This window comes from Cyprinus carpio, chromosome A4, assembly GCF_018340385.1.
Source record: "Cyprinus carpio isolate SPL01 chromosome A4, ASM1834038v1, whole genome shotgun sequence".
In the NCBI taxonomy this organism is placed as follows: Eukaryota; Metazoa; Chordata; class Actinopteri; order Cypriniformes; family Cyprinidae; genus Cyprinus; species Cyprinus carpio.
Genome location: NC_056575.1, coordinates 22,535,283 through 22,554,592, shown reverse-complemented (window position 1 = coordinate 22,554,592; position 19,310 = coordinate 22,535,283). Strand labels below are relative to the sequence as shown.

Sequence of the window (19,310 nt, the reverse complement as noted above, 5' to 3'; positions counted from 1 at the left end):
GCTAATAAGGCTAGGTTACATGCTGTAGTCCAGAGTAATGCTCATTATGCGGTGTAGAAAACATGCCAGCAAACTTGATAATCATGCTAGAAATCATGCTGTAGTTGACATGGTAAATAACTTGATTAATCAGCTAGGAACATGCTTCTAGCGCCCCCCCCCTGGCTCTGCACGTCCAAAGGGGGCGCGTCTCCACCACCGGGCTCTGTCGGCGCGTACAGCCTCCCACTTGACGGCGGCACCCTACTAGTAACCTACACGCCTGGTATTCATTGCTAGCACAGACGCTTATCACACTCTCCTGTCTCCTCGCATCTCGCGGAGGTAACACGTACAGAGCCGTACTGAATTCATGCTAGAAAGCTAGTCACTTGTTAAGTAATGTTAAGCAATGCTTGTGCCTCCAATTGTGTCAGTCTAGATTCGCCGTAATAATGGCTAGCACCTGTCAGACTGATCCGAGACGACACCTGCTAATCAAGCTGAAACCTGCTAATGGACTTACCAGTTTTTTCATAAATGAAGATTAAACTATCATAAAAATCCCCATAGACTTGTATTGAAAAAGCCCTGAAGCCCATTAGACTCAATCAGACTTACTTCTAGGTACGATTACTAACCATTCAAAAAACCATTCGAGACTCATCATCTATCTGTCCTTGTCTATATGTCTATCGATATCTATCTATCTATTATCTATCTATCTATCTATCTATCCTAGCCAACATGCTAATCATGCTAGTGGACATGCTAGTAACATGCTAATCATGCTAGAACCATGCTAGAGACATGCTACTCACTTGCTAATAATGCTAGTGACATGCTAGTCACTTGCTTATCATGCTACGAACATGCTAGTAAAATGCTAATCATGCTAAAAACATGCTAGTAACATGCTAATATGCTAGAAACATGCTAGTGACATAGCTAGTCACTTGCTAATGTTGCTACGAACATGCTAGTAAAATGCTAATCATGCTAAAAACATGCTAGCAACATGCTAATCATGCTAGGAACATGCTAGTAACATGCTAATCGTGCTAGCAACATGCTAGTGACATGCTAGCAACATGCTAGTGACATGCTAGTAACATGCTAATCATGCTAGAAACATGCTAGTGATATGCTAGTCACTTGCTAATCATGTTAGAAACATGCTAGCGACATGTTAATAACTTGCTAATCATGCTAGTAACATGCTAATCATGCTAGGAACATGCTAGTAACATGCTAATCATGCTAGAAACATGCTAGTAACATGCTAATCATGCTAGAAACATGCTAGCGACATGTTAATAACTTGTTAATCATGCTAATCATGCTAGAAACATGCTAGCGACATGCTAATCATGCTATAAACATGTTAGTAACTTGCTAATCATGCTAGAAACATGGCTAGTGACATGCTAATATGCTAGAAACATGCTAGTGACTACGCTAGTCATTTGCTAATCATGTTAGAAACATGCTAGCGACATGTTAATAACTTGCTAATCATGCTAGGAACATGCTTAGTAACATGCCTAATCATGTTAGAAACATGCTAGCAACATGCTAGTAACTTATTAATCATGCTAGCGACATGCTAGTCACTTGCTAATCATGTTAGAAACATGCTAGCGACATGTTAATAACTTGCTAATCATGCTAGAAACATGCTAGCGACATGCTAATCATGCTATAACATGCTAGCGACATGTTAATAACTTGCTAATCATGCGAGGGAACATGCTAGAACATGCTAATCATGCTAGAAAACATGCTAGCGAAATTGCTAGTAACTTGCTAATCATGCTAGCGAGCCCGACATGCTAGTAACTTGCTAATCATGCTAGTAGAACATGCTAGTCACTTGTTAACTTGTCACTTTTGTTGTTGCAACATGCTAGTAATAATGTTAATCTATTGCTTTATTAAACTTTTTAAAATTTCTAAAGTTTCAAACTTTCTGTTCAGGCTTTCTCAAGCCAACTTAAAGTTTGTCTTGACAAACTTTTTTATCTAGTTTAATTATATTATTAATAATTAACATAAGATATAATGTACATGTATAAAATGTATGGTAAAAGACAAATAAATCAATGTAATATAACTAATAGAACAAATTATTAATATGATATGGTGATTAGTAACGAAGCATTGTTTTTCTTGTTCAAAGAAGGAACCACGTCTCTTCCTTAGATTATTCTAGCGGTAGAATACAAAGTATTAAAATGCATCTAATGTAAATAAAAAAAAATAATAATAAAATAACACAAATACACTATATGGACAAAAGTATTGTGACACCTGACCGTTAAAACAAAGGACTTTAATGACATTGCATTCTAAATACATAGACATTAACACTGAGTTAGTCCTCTGTTGGTGTAATGGTCAGGTGTCCCAAAACTCTAAGCAATGATAAAAGAAATCAGTTCTATTCTTTTACATCTTGTCAGAGACAATAAAAAATATAATTCTACAAGTTTCAAAGTTTTGTCTTTTCTAAAATCCTTTTTTCTTTCAAGTGTCAAGCCTTAAAATAAAGGTCACCTTTTTTTTTTTTTTACAGAAATAATTACCTTTCACTTACACTATACCTAGACAATTCAGTGGTGGAAACCAGTGGCTATAACAGTTCAGAAATTGTACTGTTAAATAAATGTATTATCAAAGGGTTAGTTCACCCAAAAATAAAAATTGTCATTAATTACTCACCCTTGTGTCGTTCAAAAACCGTAAGACCTTCGTTCATCTTCTGACCATAAATTAAGATATTTTTGATGAAAATATCTTAAGCTCTCAGACCCTCCATAGACAGCAACACAACTGAAATGTTCCCAGACACAGAAACGTAGTAAGGACATCGGTAAAACAGTCTATGTGACATCAGTGGTTCAACTTCAATTTTGCAAAGCTACGAGAATACTTTTTGTGCAAAGAAAACAAAAATAATTTATTTAACAATTATTCTCCCCCGATTTCCGTCTTCTGCTATTTTGGAGAGTACCCAAGAACGTAATCAGCAATCTTTATTTGGGGGGGGAAAGCACGCGCATGAACGTAATCAGCGTACTTTTGTTTTGTTTTGTTTACACTTAGGGTAAAGCAAGCATATTCGTTGTGATACTCTGAAATGGCAGAAGACAGTAACTCGGGGGAGAAGAATTGTTGAATAAAGTCATAATTGCGCACAAAAAGTATTCTTGTAGCTTCGCAAAATTGAAGTTGAGCCCTGATGTCACATGGACTGTTTTACCGATGTCTTTACTACGTTTCTGTGTCTGGGAACATTTCAGTTGCATTGCTGTCTATGGGAGGGTCAGAGAGCTCTCGGATTTAATCAAAAATATCTTAATTTGTGTTCAGAAGATGAACAAAGGTCTTATGGGTTTTGAACGACATCAGGGTGAGTAATTAATGACAGAATTTTCCTTTAGAAGAGAGACCTGTTCCTTTAAGTAGAATTCACACAAAATTCTTCATTCATATACCTGATGTAGCTGCCTAATTGAAATGTGCTTTCCCGTCGAATTGTTTTGATGTCATGGGTCAACGTAACTTCCTGTTTTGTCTCATCCTCTTCCCTTTTGCCATGTAACCACATGGGAGTGGTGGGTTTCTTTTGACATTTTCTTTTGGCTGAGTTTCATTTTAACTGAATTGTAACAAACTAGTCAACTAGTCTAACAACCTCTCAGAAGACAGTCAAAAACATGTTAATCTATGACTCAAACAGTCAAATACCATATTGAATGTTGAAAAATACATCATATTTTATAGGAAATTTATAGAAAATGAACTTGTGTGAAATGCAGTGCGGGGTTCATGTTAAGCCTGCTTCATCTTTACGTAATCTTGGTGTCTTATTTGATTAATCTCTATCTTTTGCCTCTCATATTTCTTCTGTTGTTAAAACCTCTTTTTTTCCATCCTCGTAAGATTGCACGTCTTCGATCTTCTCCAACACTAGCTGATGCTGAAATCTTAATTCATGCATTAATCACATCACGTCTGGATTATTGCAATGCTCTTTTTCTTGGTCTGCCTAAAAAAACTTCTTGCAAGGTTACAGTATGTTCAAAACTCAGCAGCAAGAGTTCTCACCTCCACCAGGCGTTCTGCTCACATTACTCCTCTACTGTGTGATCTTTACTGGTTACCTGTGGCATCACGTATCCATTTTAAGACATTACTTCTAATGTTTAAGGCATTAAATGGTCTTGCACCTCCATATCTGTCTGACCTACTTTACTCCTACTCTCCTGCCTAAACTCCCTCATCTGAGCTAGGTCTTTTGTCCATTCCTCGTTTTGGCTGTCCGAAAGGTGGTAGGTCATATGACTGCTTCTTTTATATAACAAAAATAAACTTTTTACGAACAGTGACGTCACTCTCCACCCCATGCAATCTAAATCGTTCCAAAACGGTGCCATTCATTTGTGCCGTTCAAATTTACATTGTATCTATTTCCCGTCCTCAAAAATATCAATTACAAAACGTGTCAATGAGAAAACGTGTTGGATATAATGGATGCAGCCGAAGACTAGAGATATGCAACGTCTGTATTGACGGCAAATTTGTTGAAATTTATAAAATATTATATTATTATATAATTACCGTAGAATATATAATGATTCAGTTTACATTACCTTCATAAATTGAATAAAAACTGAAATTAACAATAACAAAATCATGCACATACTTTATTCATCATTTTGTAGATGTGGAGTTAAAAAAAAAAATTGTTGAATTTCTTGCAGACAAGTTAAATCGCCATCTTGTACCGACCAAAGTGACTTGACAAATCTGACTTCGAAATTACGACTCGTCAACTAGTAAATACGAACTTCCCAGGAGGACTTGAATGCACCACAACTGAAAAAAATAAGTTTTTATGATCAAGTGATGCACAACACAATCTCACTCAATACAGACAGTCTGTTTCTCACTTAATTTATCTGAGATGATTTGGCAAACTCCAGATCTTCTGATCGTGATCATTGATCAGGAATTAGGACAGTCCATTGCTAAGATGACCTGATCCTCCATGTAAAATCAGTCATATAATCATACAACACGGTTACAGGTTTGTAATATCAACATTGCAGCTGCCTGTCGACAAAGAGCTTTAATCACCCAGACAAAAGAAAAGAGATTGACAAAATATTAACCGACTCCTAACTAATATCAAATATCCTAACGAAGGGATGAGGAAAATTAAAGATGAAGGCAAAGCACTTTACAGGTGCTTCCATTTACATTTTGATTGTCTAATTCAGTTTTAATCTTATACTATATACAGATTTATCAATTACCAAATTAGAATTTAATAATTCTTTATAGAGATTTTCATGAAGAATAAAGTCTTGCCAACTTAGGAATTCAAACAGGATTCCAGACCAGCGCTCCTTAAAAAAAAAATCTAATACATTGGGGGGAAAAATAAAGAAAATATTTGCAACCATAATTGAACTGATGCCATTTTGTTTGTGTACTTGATATTCTATAAAACTACATTTTTTTAAAACATGTTTTGATTGAAACTGTAAACGCTGATGTTTAAATAATACTGAAATCAAAATGAATAAATTAATAAAAGTGTTCCTGTGGCTTAGTGGTAGAGCATTGCATTAGCAGCGCAAAAGGTTGTGGGCTCGATTCCCAGGGAACACGTTAGGTAAAAAAAAAAATGTTAGCCTGAATGTGCACTGTAAGTCGCTTTGGAGAAAAGCATCTGCTAAATGCATAAATGTAAATAAGAATCTATTTATTCTGTACAGATATTATTTAAGCATTTTGACAAAACTTTGACATTTCAAGCGCGCTAATCTGTCAAAGAAAGCTGAATTTGTGACCACATTTACTAATGCTAGCTTGTTATGCATCATTTGTACAATGACCCTGCGTCATTGATTGCACACAACTTGTAAACATCAAACAAGATTTTGAACATTTATTGACCATTAATTTATTCACCACAGTTGGATGACATTAAATGTATATTACACAAAACAGGTTTCTACTAAATAAGGGGCATAGTTTAACAAATATTTTATTTCTGCACAGGGCTATCAGCTGTTTAATAATGTTATAACAATTTAACAATATTATAATATTAAAAAATATTAAATCAATGTAAAACAAAACGACTGAATGCGAGTTTTCCTTGAGTTACAGCTGTAGACAAAAGTAACAGCAGTGTAATTCACAATTCACCACAGGAGATTATTTCTTTGAATGTATATTACAGCTATAAACATATCTTCTAAACAAAATTTACTTTTAGTAAATCAAGTTTACTGACAAAACAACTTTACAACTCTTATCAGTACAGCCCTCCATTCGGGGGTAAATGGTAAGAATCAGGAACTGTAACGGCATTGATCTTCCTAAATATTCAAACAGGCATTGGATTGGGTAAACATGAAGAACTCCATGAACTTCCACTAAACTCAGCCAATCTTCACTCAGTAGATACTTCACTTCATTACCTGCATCACTTTTATCTTCTTTTGAATAACTCTGTATACATGGTGACTAATAAGAGGACCAATGACCGTGATGTCATGTTGAAAAACTATAGTTTGTCTTGGTACATCCTTAAAAAGTGGAAAAAAAAAAATCTATGAATTCAATCAATCATTCTGTTTTTCATAAAAGAGAATTCCTCGTCCAATCACTCATATAGATTTTAGCTTTTAAAATGCCTTATTTGCAGAGATGCATATAAAGAAACACCAACAGGCCTTCATCAGGTTGCCAAACAAAAGAGAACAGAAAGTGTTTTAATAGGTTCACCTGTATCTATACATTTATCAACTTTGACCACTAGATGTCTGTTAGAAGAGAAAAAAGTATAACAATACAATAAAAATCTCAGAACATGAAATGTTTTACAACATCAGTAAATTACAAAAATTGAGAAAACTCAATGCTGCCTTCACGTGCTATCGGAATTATAGTATACAAGTTTCCTAATCTGAAAGTAGACGTGAATGCCTCTCAAGTCGTATTCACTACTGGGAAATTCGGAAATAATTTTGATACCAGAGTTTCCGAGTTGGGCGGGTCATAATCTTTAAACATGTTGGATGGGACAACCATTGCTGCTGTCAGTGCTGTTCTCACAACAACTACATCCCTTTGTCTTGTCGCTAAAGAAGTGTATTTATAGACTAGATATGAACGATCATTCGAAGCATATTGTATGTTTTGTAAGCAGTGAAATACGCATTAATGTTTATGATAGTCAACCAATGGGATGCTACATTTTATTCTTTCCGACATTAAAACACTTGAATACAACAAGCTCTTAGTCATTACTTCATAAGTGGGAAATGGGACATTTCGTATAGCAGGTGAAGACAGCATTAATAAAGACAGTTTTTGTGCTACAGCTGGGCTTAAATACTGACTGAAATACCATTTTGTTGTATAACTGAACATTGGGATTGGTCTGTAATAAACTATTTCTCCTGGCTCAAGTGTTGAGGGGTTTGATGACTGCCAGCTTACTTGGACTGACACAACTCCTCTTTCACTGGCTTAGTCCATATAGAATCTAGCAAGCATGTTGTTGGTTTGGATGTCTGTTGCTGTGTGCTATTAAACTGGTGTTAAATTGTATTTGTCTTTCTTCATTTTAGACCTGATGGTGCTGAAAGAGGAGAGTGAAGTACTAGCTGAAATGGAAGAGAAAGATCACTTTGAGAAAATACATCACGATTTCAAGAATGGAGAAAATTTCTGTGAAACTGAAAAGACTTTCTCACCAAAAAGAGCTCAGAAGACCAAATTGAACAGTTACTTCACCTGCCATCAGTGTGGAAAAAGCTTCAATCAAAAAGGAAGCCTTAAAAGCCACATGAGAGTTCACACTAGAGAGAAGCCTTATACATGCACTCAATGTGGAAAGAGTTTTACATATAAACACACTCTTAATGACCACATGAGGATTCACACTGGAGAAAAGCCTTTCATCTGCCAACAGTGTGGAAAACATTTCACTCAAAAACAAAACCTTGCAGTCCACATGAGAATTCACACTGGAGAGAAACCTTACACATGCCATCAGTGTGGACAGAGTTTCAAGCATAACAAAAACCTTTATACCCACATAAGAAGTCACGCTAGAGAGATTCCTTTCACCTGCAAACTGTGTGGCACAAAATTCTCCAATAAAGAAATTCTTAATGCCCACGTAAGAATTGATACTGAGAACGAATTCACCTGCCAACATATGTGCTTAATGTGGATGAAGTTACGCACATAAACAAGCCATTTATATGATCAGCGAGGAAAGAGTTTCAGATTTACAGTAATTCTTAATCACTACATAAGGAATCACTCAAAAGAGAATGGTTTTATGCCATCAGTGATGGAGGGACAACTTAGGGACTCATATGCAACTATTACAGAAGGTTCAGATGTTCACTGATGCTCCAGAAGGAAACACAATGCATTAAGAATCAAGGGGATGTAAACTTTTGAATGGGGTCATTTTTACAAATTCAACTATTATTTTCTCTTGTGGACTATATTTAAAAGTCTTTTATGTGAAATATCTTATTCAGGTCAATACTAAATAAAAAATAACATGCATTTGGTATGAGCCCTCTTATTTTGGTAAATTAATTAATTGTCATGGAAATTATTTATAAATCAAAACAAAGGCATGACTCTCACAGTGCATTGTGGGGGTTCTCTAGCCGTTGAGCATGCACTCCTAGTACAATCATTTTTGCAGTTCATCGTGGGATTGAATGAATGCACTTGAGAATGTCCACTATGGTTTCGGACACCACTACAAATAGCTGTCCCCTCAAATAATTCCCTATTTATATCTCCTCTACTCATCTATCCTGTGTGCAATCCCATACGTGCTAAATCAGTAGCTACATTAAAATCTAGACTCAAAACACATCTTTTTAGTTGTGCTTTTACTGAATGAGCACTGTGCTACAGCCAAACTGATTGCACTGTATTTTATGTAACATCATTTTCTGTTCTTAATTGTTTTAATTTGATTTTAAATCATTTTTTAAAAATCATTTTAGAATTTTTTAATTTGAATTGTTATTGTGATTTTTTTTTTTTACTTTTATGTAAAGCTCTTTGAATTAAAGTTGTGCAGGATGACAGCTAGGGATGTGCGGTATACCGGTACTGGAAAAATACCGGTATCTATTATATTTCAAACGGTACGATATCGTAATTTTGCTCAATTCGGTATTTCATGCGCTGCTGTTCCGAAGTTCACCTGTAGGTGGTAGTGCTTCCCAAATTGATGCAAAACCGGTAAACCTGAAGAACAACGCCATGGATCAAACAGATGAAATTCTATTAACGCGCCCGCAACTAATAAATACAGAGAGCAGTAGAAGTGAAATATGGCATTACTTTACATACAAAACAGATGATAAAGGTGAACGAACTGACCACAGGATTCAGCACATCAAATCTTGCTAACTTGCTCAATCGTGTGATCATATTGATCTTTTCTAAGAATTTGTTGATCGACAGGTTAGTGCATCATTCATAAATTCAGACTTAATTTGAACTTTTATTCACAACTGATCAACGCACAAACATAAGATGTGACGCAGTAAACACGAAAGCTCAAACATGTCACGCTAGAACCAGTGACATTTTAGTCACATTTTGGCAGTTTTGCTATATTCTAGTATCAATAATATGAAGGGAATGTTTCTGCCACATTGTCGACTGCTAACATGAAGCAGCCGAGAAAGAGAGAGATCTATATTTAAAGCTTTTTCTTTGGAGACTGAAATCCAAAAAAACTGAGGGAGAGAGAAATAATAACGTGATTTTGAATATTACTTTGACTGTTAGAATAACACTCGGGAAAAAAAATTGTTATAACTCATCATAAATGATGATAATTCACTTTTATTATAATCCATTTTTTATTTTTTTTTTTTCAGTTTGTTATTTTTTGAGGCTGGTTATTTGCCCAACTAAACTGGATTATCGATCTACGATCCTTTGTACATTTATTTACAGAACCCAGAGTAAAAACAACTTCAGGGGTGAGCAAAGGCCAAAACTAAAACAAGCCAATCAGCTCCATCAGAGAACTTACTCTAAATTCCCTAACAAAAGAAAAGCGTCTAAATACTGCTACGCCATGCTACCGTGGCCTCCTATCTACTGAAAAACAGGGAAACAATATTTGCAAAAGAAAATGGCACTGAACCCCCTACAGCTTCCAAGCGTGAAAAGAGAATATTTACAATGTTCCCTACAAAATATACAAAATGGAAAAGAGATTGACAACACCTTATGGGCTCAAAATCATCCTGCATAGGCAGATGGCCAGGCAGAGCAGATATCTGTAGCAAACTCAGCACATTTACAATGGAACTACAGGAAATCACAAGTGAGCAGAGCTCCCTCCTGTGCACAGCAAAATGCTTCCTTGGTAACATTAGCACCAATCAGATCTGGAGATCACTTTGGGCGGAGCCAACGCCTTGAGCGGATCCAACCCTGTGAGCGAGAGAGAGAGAAAACAAGAGAGCGAAAGAACCAGCAAAGCAAGACACACTATATGTCTCAAGACGTAACAAGTTCACTTATTTTTTGAGGCTGGTTATTTGCCACCTATGGTATCGATTTAGTATCAATACCGAGCTATTACTTTCTGGTATCACACCGAAGCCAAAATAATGGTATCGAGCCATCCCTAATAACAGCCCATCTGGCCAGCAAGGCTTACTCCTCAGCTGGGGAGGGAGCGTCTGCACTGCTCGCCATGCTCGTGGCCTCCAGGGACTGCAGGAGTTTGGCCTGAAAGACTTGAAGCACAGCCATGGCAAGCAGTGCAGACGCTCCCTCCTAAGCTGAGGAGTAAGCCTTGCTGGCCAGATGGGCTGTCATACTGCATGGCTTGGAGGGCAGGCAAATATCTGAGCTCAGGGTTTTGGCCGAAGCAGGACACAGTTGCGTAGTGACAGTCTCCTCAACAGGGAGCATGCGCACATACTTGTGGGCTTCCGCTCCGTCCATGTGACAGAATATGGCCTGTGTAACTGAGTGGATGCGCGCTGACTGGGGCGCAGCCCACGCCTTAACCAACTGGTCATGGACGTCGGAAAAAAATTGCACAGATGTACTCGAGTCCATTTGGTGTCGGCTGGACCTGAAGCACAAGGAGTCAAGCTCCTCTGGAGGATTCCAGGAGAGCTCCAGCTCCCGGACAGGCTTATTCATGACCCTTATGAGTTCGTCTTTGGGGTCCAGGGGTCCATTGCTGTCAGAGTGATCCCACTCCGACTCCTCCCAGTTTTCCTTTTCCGATGCTGAGATGGATATAGAGTCCTCCTCGCCTTCCTGGCCAAAGGAAACAAAGTCCGGGACAGATAGAGATTTATAGTCGTCTTCGTGTTCATGGGAAAAGAAGTCACTGAGGACACTTCTCGCTAAATTGTTGCTTTCACCTTTGGGTCGGGGAGAGGGTATTTGCATGCGATTTGCATACTTCACGACAATTGGCAAGTCAATTGGAATGGAGTGAGCCTATAGGACTTCAGTAAATGTGGAAGAAGAAGAGTTACCACAGCAAAGAGGTTCTGCAATGTCGAGAGAAAGCTCGAAAGGGAACTAGATGCTGAAACCAAGTGATTTTTCACAAGCTGTTTTCTTTGTGTACTAAAAATAAAAAATAAATGTATATAAATCAATAATATCCATAAGTAATTTATAGTTTTCCACAATTAGCTCAAAAACATGCATTTTTGTCTCAACTGTCTCACGGTGCAGCTGATGCACCCATTCTTAATGCTCTAAAGCTGGCTAACCATATTTTGCAAGTGTAATAAACTTTTAAAAATGACTTTTTAAATGTGTAAAATACTGTTATTCTAATTCATTTGTTTCCTTTTTTTGTCAGAATCAGTTAAAAGAAATAAACCAGGGACAAAATATTTAACATGGCTGTTTATGTAGTTGTAAGAGTATAAGATTTTTTGTTATGGAATAATTTCATATTTAATTTTAAAGGTAAAGGCTATTGAACAATGTATTTACAGAAAATTTACATCTTTTTGTGGTAGGCCAAAATATCTCTCGCTTTCTTTTCACATATCAGGCCAGTGTAGCAACAGAAATGCTGAACTCCTCTCCTCTACCACTTTTGAGGCCTTCTCTAAGAGCTGTGCTGGCCTCCCCTATCCATGGTCCTAATTCTGAAGTGGGGCGTCCTGTGAAAGGAATAGCACAAACATAAAGTCCACACACACATTTGTACAGCTACACACACTCACACATACTCATATATACTTATACACACTTACACAAACACTCACACGTTTGTACAGCTACACATACTCTCACACACACAGCTGTATCAACATGCTGTAAGTTCACAGATAAGCATGTACATACATTTACTCAATGAACGTGTACAAAAAGTATTATGTGAATTGTACTGTTAAGAATCGACTGGCGTCATTCATTGACTTTATTGACATGACAAGATTTTTTTATTTTTTTTCAACATAACATTGTAGGTAGCTAACAATTTGTTTTTTCATTTTCTGAACATTCACTCATCCGAGTGGACGTTGTCTATTGAGGAAAATGTTCCCTTGACACTGGACAGCAGTGACAATTTTTTAGCACCATTTGCAGTTCTCTTCACAAGCTACTACATCTTTATCATGAAGTACCAGGAGTCTGCTGCGTGTACACTAGAGCTTGTTCAGAGGCAAGATCATTTCTTTCTTCATTTCACTTTTGAATTGTAATTAAATGAGGTGTGCAACAGTAGAGTAAGTGCTAAATGCTGCAGGACTGAGGAATTTGAGGAGTATGTAGACAATGCATTAGAGCCTTCTTTAATCATATTTATTTACTGGTATGACATTGCTAACAGGTTCCTGGTGAGAATCAACCCTGAAGATTAAAATGCCAGACAGAGAGTGAAGTCAGCAGGAGGACAAGGAGGCTGATGCAGAGGAACTGGTGGCCATCAACCCACTCGTTAACAGCTTTTAACACACTCCAGCACATCCTGTGAGACACTAACAGATACAATTAACGTTCTTAGTCTCCGGTCTGAGTGGTAGGAGGCAATAGCATATATGATATGTCTTGAGTCTCTGGTCCATGAGGGAGAGACATAGTAGACACAATAAAGTTCTCAGTCTCCAGCTTTTGAGGCAGCAACAGATACGGCCATGTCCTAAGTTTTAATAGATAGCCTACAGACATTTGCAACAAGGTAAAGCTCAGCCAAGCAAACCTTCACTTCAAGGTACTTTAATTTGCGTGTTCCAGATTTTAGGACCCTTTGCTACTCCAGGAGGTCAGCATCTCACAGTGCTTCATGTCCACGGCAGTTGAACAGTTAATAACAAAAAATGTTTTATTTACTTGGTTGATACATAATAAGGTTAATAATGATAACAATCAGCTTTATTTTATGTAGCTGTTTCTGTTTTGTTCTGTTTGGACTTTGTGTTACGTCACTGCTGTTGTGTCTCATTGTTGCTGTGGTTACTGATTTGATTTTATTATCCCGTTCAGCTTTGTTCCCTCATGATCTGGAGTATTTAAGTTCATGTGTTTCTGCCTTCAGTTGTGCAGTCCTGTCTATGTTTATGCTTATGTTCACCTGCCTGATTTTGTTGGATTATTCTGTGGAAATTATTAAAGGCAGTTTATGGAACTATATCTTCTTTGTAGTGCATGCTACTACAACCTCTTATGATAATAACACATTTACAAACAGCTTCTAAAAGCGCTAATTCAGTCTTCATCTTATCTTCCCATAAGATATATTTTTCAATACTATATTTATATATTAATACTATATATTTCTTGATGTACCTGAATAAATGTTCAAATAGACAAAACGACTCTTATTGCATTTGCTTTGATACTCTAAGAAACAGAACATTGGTTGTATCTGTGTTGTCTTGCTGTTTACTGTGTTCATTCAGTTTTTTGAAAAAAACATTTGCCCTTAAAATGTCAAAATCAACCCAAAAAAAAAAAACTTCAAAAGCTGGACTAGCCCTGGACCTAGCATCTTCCTTATGAAGAATAAATGCAAGGCCTACCCAGAAGAAAAAAAATTATTGCAGTTTGCTCTTCCTGAGCGTGATTTTACATAGAGCAGCTGTTACTAAACAGAGCCGTTGTTCACTGACAAGCTGCGCAAATCCATCTTCATTATCAGCATGGATTTGCGCAGCTTGTCAGTTAACAACGGCTGTGTAGTAACAGCTGCTCTATGTGAAATCACGCACCTGATGGAATTTACAGATGATTAGAGAACTGTCTTTACTGATGAGATGCGCATTAATTATCGGCCGATATTTATCGTGCACCCCTAATAATTATCATAATATAATATAATGCTTGACTGACTGATTAGGAAGCTAAGATTTAAAGAGGTTGTGCCATTTTACAAAAATAAGCTCATTTGGTGGAATCATTTATATATTTACTAGTCAACAGTGATTATATTGCAAAGGTGTACATAGAGGGTTGTTTAGGCAACTGTCCATATGCATCTTCACGGTTTCATGTTTTTTTCATCTTTTCCGAGAGATATAAATTTCGGTGACACCTGTAGTTGTCCATGTGATGTCCGTCACGGTCTTGGCATGGAACAAAATGAAGGAGTAGCAGAATAAAGCATTTGCTACTTAACAGCCTGCTAGCCATTTTTTCCGCTCATACCACTTCTTCAAAAATCCCAGTTTATACGACTTCCCGCCCTTTGTAGATATTTGCTTGATGTTTAAATTTGGTCTTGGTGGTCCTAACTCTTTAATTGCCAATTTATACTGATTGCTATGACGACTGAATGGTATTTCTCTCAATGACACGATTGCTCAAGTTCAAATGACAACAAAATTTGTGTTGAGTATTATTGGATGTCACTGGTCCCACCAATCGCTGCACAAGAAAAAAATACCTACCTTTTACGCTCTGGTGGTGCTTCGCTCTATTGCCCAAATGAAGAAACTGCCTCTGCACTAAATCATTTTTAGGAAGAATATATTCAACAGAAGTGTGTTAATTACAAGTAAGGGATTAATCAACAACATTCATGTGCATTGTTTGTGTGTTTTTAGGAACTAAACTGACCTGAAAGCAGTGAAAACAGCAGCGAGACAAAAACTTCCTCCACTCCAGTGTTTGAATGCGTGCACACCCATTAAAACAAGTCATGTAGCATTTACATAAATATATAAAATTACAACACTACATAATTTAAAATATCATCAAATTATTACTTAATCACGAATTTGAAACTCATTTAGTAGTTTCATGGCCCATTCAAATAGCTGCAAAATGCCACCCCTGTACGTGACAGTGGGACAAAGTGGCACTTTTATTTTTATTTTATTTTTAGAGTTTAAGATTTTGTATTCTTTTTACAAACACCCATTTAATTTAAAACTGTGCTTGGAGTATTTTATTTTTATTTTTTTTTACTAAACTTTGCTTTTGTTAAAACCTGTATTAACCTAGTTTCACTATTTTTTATACGACTTAAATTTCTTGTGCTCGACATAACGAATTGTTTTCTTGTGATCACGATTTAATTTTCTGAACATAACAAAAGTGGTTTTCTTGTGATCTCGACAAAAGTCGTTTTCTCATTATCATGACTTTTTTTTCTCGTGATTTCGACATAACAAAAGTGCTTCTTTTAACAATGATTGTTTGATTTTTAAAACACAATGCATCTTGAGTCTACTGCTGCTCTAGTAACGAACGCAACCTTGACAGGGACATACCTGGCTTAATGCGTTAATTGAGAGTATTTTTGAAAAACCAAACTCAGTATACACATTATTAATAATTAATTCTACGTACAGACAAGCATCTGAGCCCATAATAAGAATGCAATGCGTTAAACGGTTTACTATGGTTATTCTGTTTTTCAGTCTGATTATAAAGTATTATTTTACTGTGATTCTGCATTATATTTCATTGATTTTAGACCAAATATTTTTATTTAGTTATTTGTTTTGAACTTAGAAATAGGCCTTATTTATGAATACTGGCCATTGAAGTTTATGAAAATTGGCCATAGATACATGAAAATGTATTTCCCTTCAACATTTATAAATGGGATGTTGAATACTATTTGCCCAGCTCTGAAGACCGAGGACACTATTTCTGAACTCTCCCTGTTTCCTGATGCCTCTGTTATGGCCATGAGTGCTGTTTCTGAACATTCTGTTTTCATTGAAGCTCCTGTTGCCGTTCCTGAACCCACTGATTGTCTTGTCATGGCCAAAGATGCCACCTGTGAATCCTATGATTGTCCGCTCACAGCCATGGATGCCATCTGTAAATTATCAATCAGCTAATGAGGCCAACTGTAACTTATATGTGATGGCCTGACAATTAAAATTTAAACAAACATATTACAAAAGGTGTTTTATTAAAAAAGTTGTTAACACTTTATAATAACTTTCATTAATAAATCATTAATAAACATTATATAATGCTTAATGAATCATTAGTTAATATATCAAGCGTTAGAAATGTGAGATAATGTGCTTGTTAGTGTTTGCTAATAAACTTATTAAACATTAGATCATTTTTAATAAGTTAAAATGCTTACAATGCTTACAAATGTCATTGAAACTTTCAATTCCATATGATCAAGGACTTATTGAAAATCTACAAATGATTTTAACAGATGCTATAAAATGATTAAAAGCTTGTGTTAATGCACAACACTTTTGCTGCTATTGAGGTGTGATACGGGTGAGATAGGGACAGGTTTGGTGTATGGGTAGGTTAAAGGGTTGGTTAAAGTATCAACAGTGTACAGGGGTCAATTTGATTATTATAAGGGAACATGGTTCAGTCTGTTTATATTGAATTGTTTTGATAAATGAACAAGTACTTTTTTTTAAATGCCCCCCCCCCCCTCATTTTTATGAGAAAGTCAAGGAATATCCTGTTTAATGATATACTGAAGAGTAGTATATAATTTGCACCAAAATTACAATCTGTGATGTCAACCCAGCATTTAGCTAAACTTAACCAGCCACTGTTTACACAAACCTTGTTACACCAGTTAAAAGTCCAGTGCCCATAAAGATACTAAATGATTAATAATCATTTATAAACATTTACAGATGAGGAATAGTTTCAACTTTACATTGGCTACAACAAAAACATGAACAAATGATTAATAAATGATTAGTAAAGATGTGTGAATGGTATATTCCGGTCTTTAGGGACATTTTTTGTCATCGAGATGACTTCTCATAAAGGCATTAATTATTAGTAAACGTTTATAAACATTTACAATTGATGAATAGTTTCACCTTTAGATTGAACACTAGAACCAGAACTCCTAAACCATCAACCATGAAAAAGATCAGCTGTCTTAACTTTTTATGAGCCAGCAACAACCTGAAAACTTCACTAGGGTTCCTAAACCCTAGCCAGCATCAAAAAAACAAGCCTCTGAATACTTTATTATCACAGATATCTATATAAATGCATTTGAACCTCATTTAAGTGAACACAATCAACACTTTTGAAACAAATATTTATAGTGACATTCTGCAGTGAATTGAAGTTCCTTTATGCATAAAAAACAGAAACATTTCCAAAAAACAGTTCCTCTTTGCATAAATACTGGATAAACAAACAGATGAAGAACGCAACAGAGTCCACTACAGGAGAGAAACTAGTGTTAGTTTGTTGGCATCTTGATGGCATTGAAACTGTCAGAAATTGAATAAAGATACAGAAAAAGGAACATGTACAGAGAACAATATTAAATCATTAACAAACATTAACCCCAATTTTACAGTCTCTGTACTGGCTACCTATTAAGTTCCGTATCAGTTACAAAATATTATTACTTAATTATAAGGCCCTTAATGGCTTAGCTCCTGCGTACCTAACTAGTCTTCTACCACGCTACAACCCATCACGCTCCCTAAGGTCACAAAACGCTGGACTTTTGATAGTACCTAGGATACCAATGTCCACTAAAGGAGGTAGAGCTTTTTCGCATTTGGCTCCCAAACTCTGGAATAGCCTTCCTGATAATGTTCGAGGTTCAGACACACTTCGTCTGTTTAAATCTAGATTAAAAACACACCTCTTTGGCCAAGCATTCAAATAATGCATCTCATAATTTTGGACTCCAGTTATATCTGATCAAATGCACATTATTTTTCTTTAGCTTGGGTTAAACTAATTAATTTTACTTGGCTGGAACAGCAGCCACGCTAATTATGTTTCTATTTGTTTCTCTGTTTTGCCACGGGATTTACACAAGCTCCAGTCTGGATCCAGAACACCTGAGAAGAGATGATGCCAGCCCCTCAGAGGACCTCAGATGATGCTAACTCAGAGACAACATACAGCACCACCACATTTTGCTATAAGTTTGATTGCATAATTGCTGTTAATAGTGTTAATCGTCTGTTTGTTTACGTCTTTTATTGATTTTTCTGAACATTTCTGCCATATGCACATAAACTGACAGTCATCACTGATAAGCTACTACTAAATATTGTAGAAACTTAATTTTCTGTAAAGTTGCTTTGTGCTTTTGAGCGATTATTTAGCGATCCAAATCATTGCAATAATTTGTTCAGATTTCATGTTTTTAGTTGCTGTGTGCTGTATTAAATGGGTAAATAAAGAGAATAAAGTCATGTTTTTTATTGTCAGGAAGTGATTGTGTGAAGATCAGAAGCCCCAGTGCAGCTGCAGTGTGTTCTTCTGCTGACTGCAGTCTTAGTGCTGTGTCCACATCTGTACAAAGAGCACAAATTGTTAATATCCCAAAGTGCAAAGTATATATATAACTTGTTGAAGAGAATTTAACTGGATCTGTTGTGATGGGGTCATGTAGCAAATGCTCGTATTGACCTTAAAGTTTTTGTTTTAGCGCCATTTTTAAAATAATTTTATAAGAAGCAATGCAGCACACAGTGGCTGCCTCTCCAGAGTCTTGTCTTGCCTCTTCAGGAGCCTCTTCACAATATGAGTACCACGCCAGAGTCTCCAGCCAACATGGATGCCACACCAGTGTTTCTGACCATTCGAGACTGGTGTCCAGAGTGGCAGACCCACCATTAATGTCGGTGTGAGTGGCCGACATTCTGGTGGCCTCAGCGTTTGACAGCCCCATGGTCTCAGCACTCTCAAACCTGGTAGTCCTCCCTCTGTCAGATCCTCCCAAACTCCCTGCCTGTCCTGTTCAGCTAAAGAGGTCATCCTCTGATGTGTCCTGATGGCACCGCATATGGCAGCTGAGGCGCTTCACTCCCCGGTTGTTTTAGTGTTTTTGTTAGGTTTTT

General features: G+C 36.6%; 1 protein-coding gene across 1 annotated transcript; it reads left to right on the top strand.

Moving 5' to 3' along the window:
* Positions 1-6,886: 6,886 nt before the first annotated feature.
* Positions 6,887-8,475, top strand: LOC122140442 (gastrula zinc finger protein XlCGF49.1-like). Its single transcript, XM_042744151.1, has one exon. The coding sequence runs from the start codon at positions 7,637-7,639 to the stop codon at positions 8,255-8,257; it is 621 nt and encodes a 206-aa protein (XP_042600085.1). The 5' UTR covers positions 6,887-7,636; the 3' UTR covers positions 8,258-8,475.
* The last annotated feature ends 10,835 nt before the right edge of the window (positions 8,476-19,310 follow it).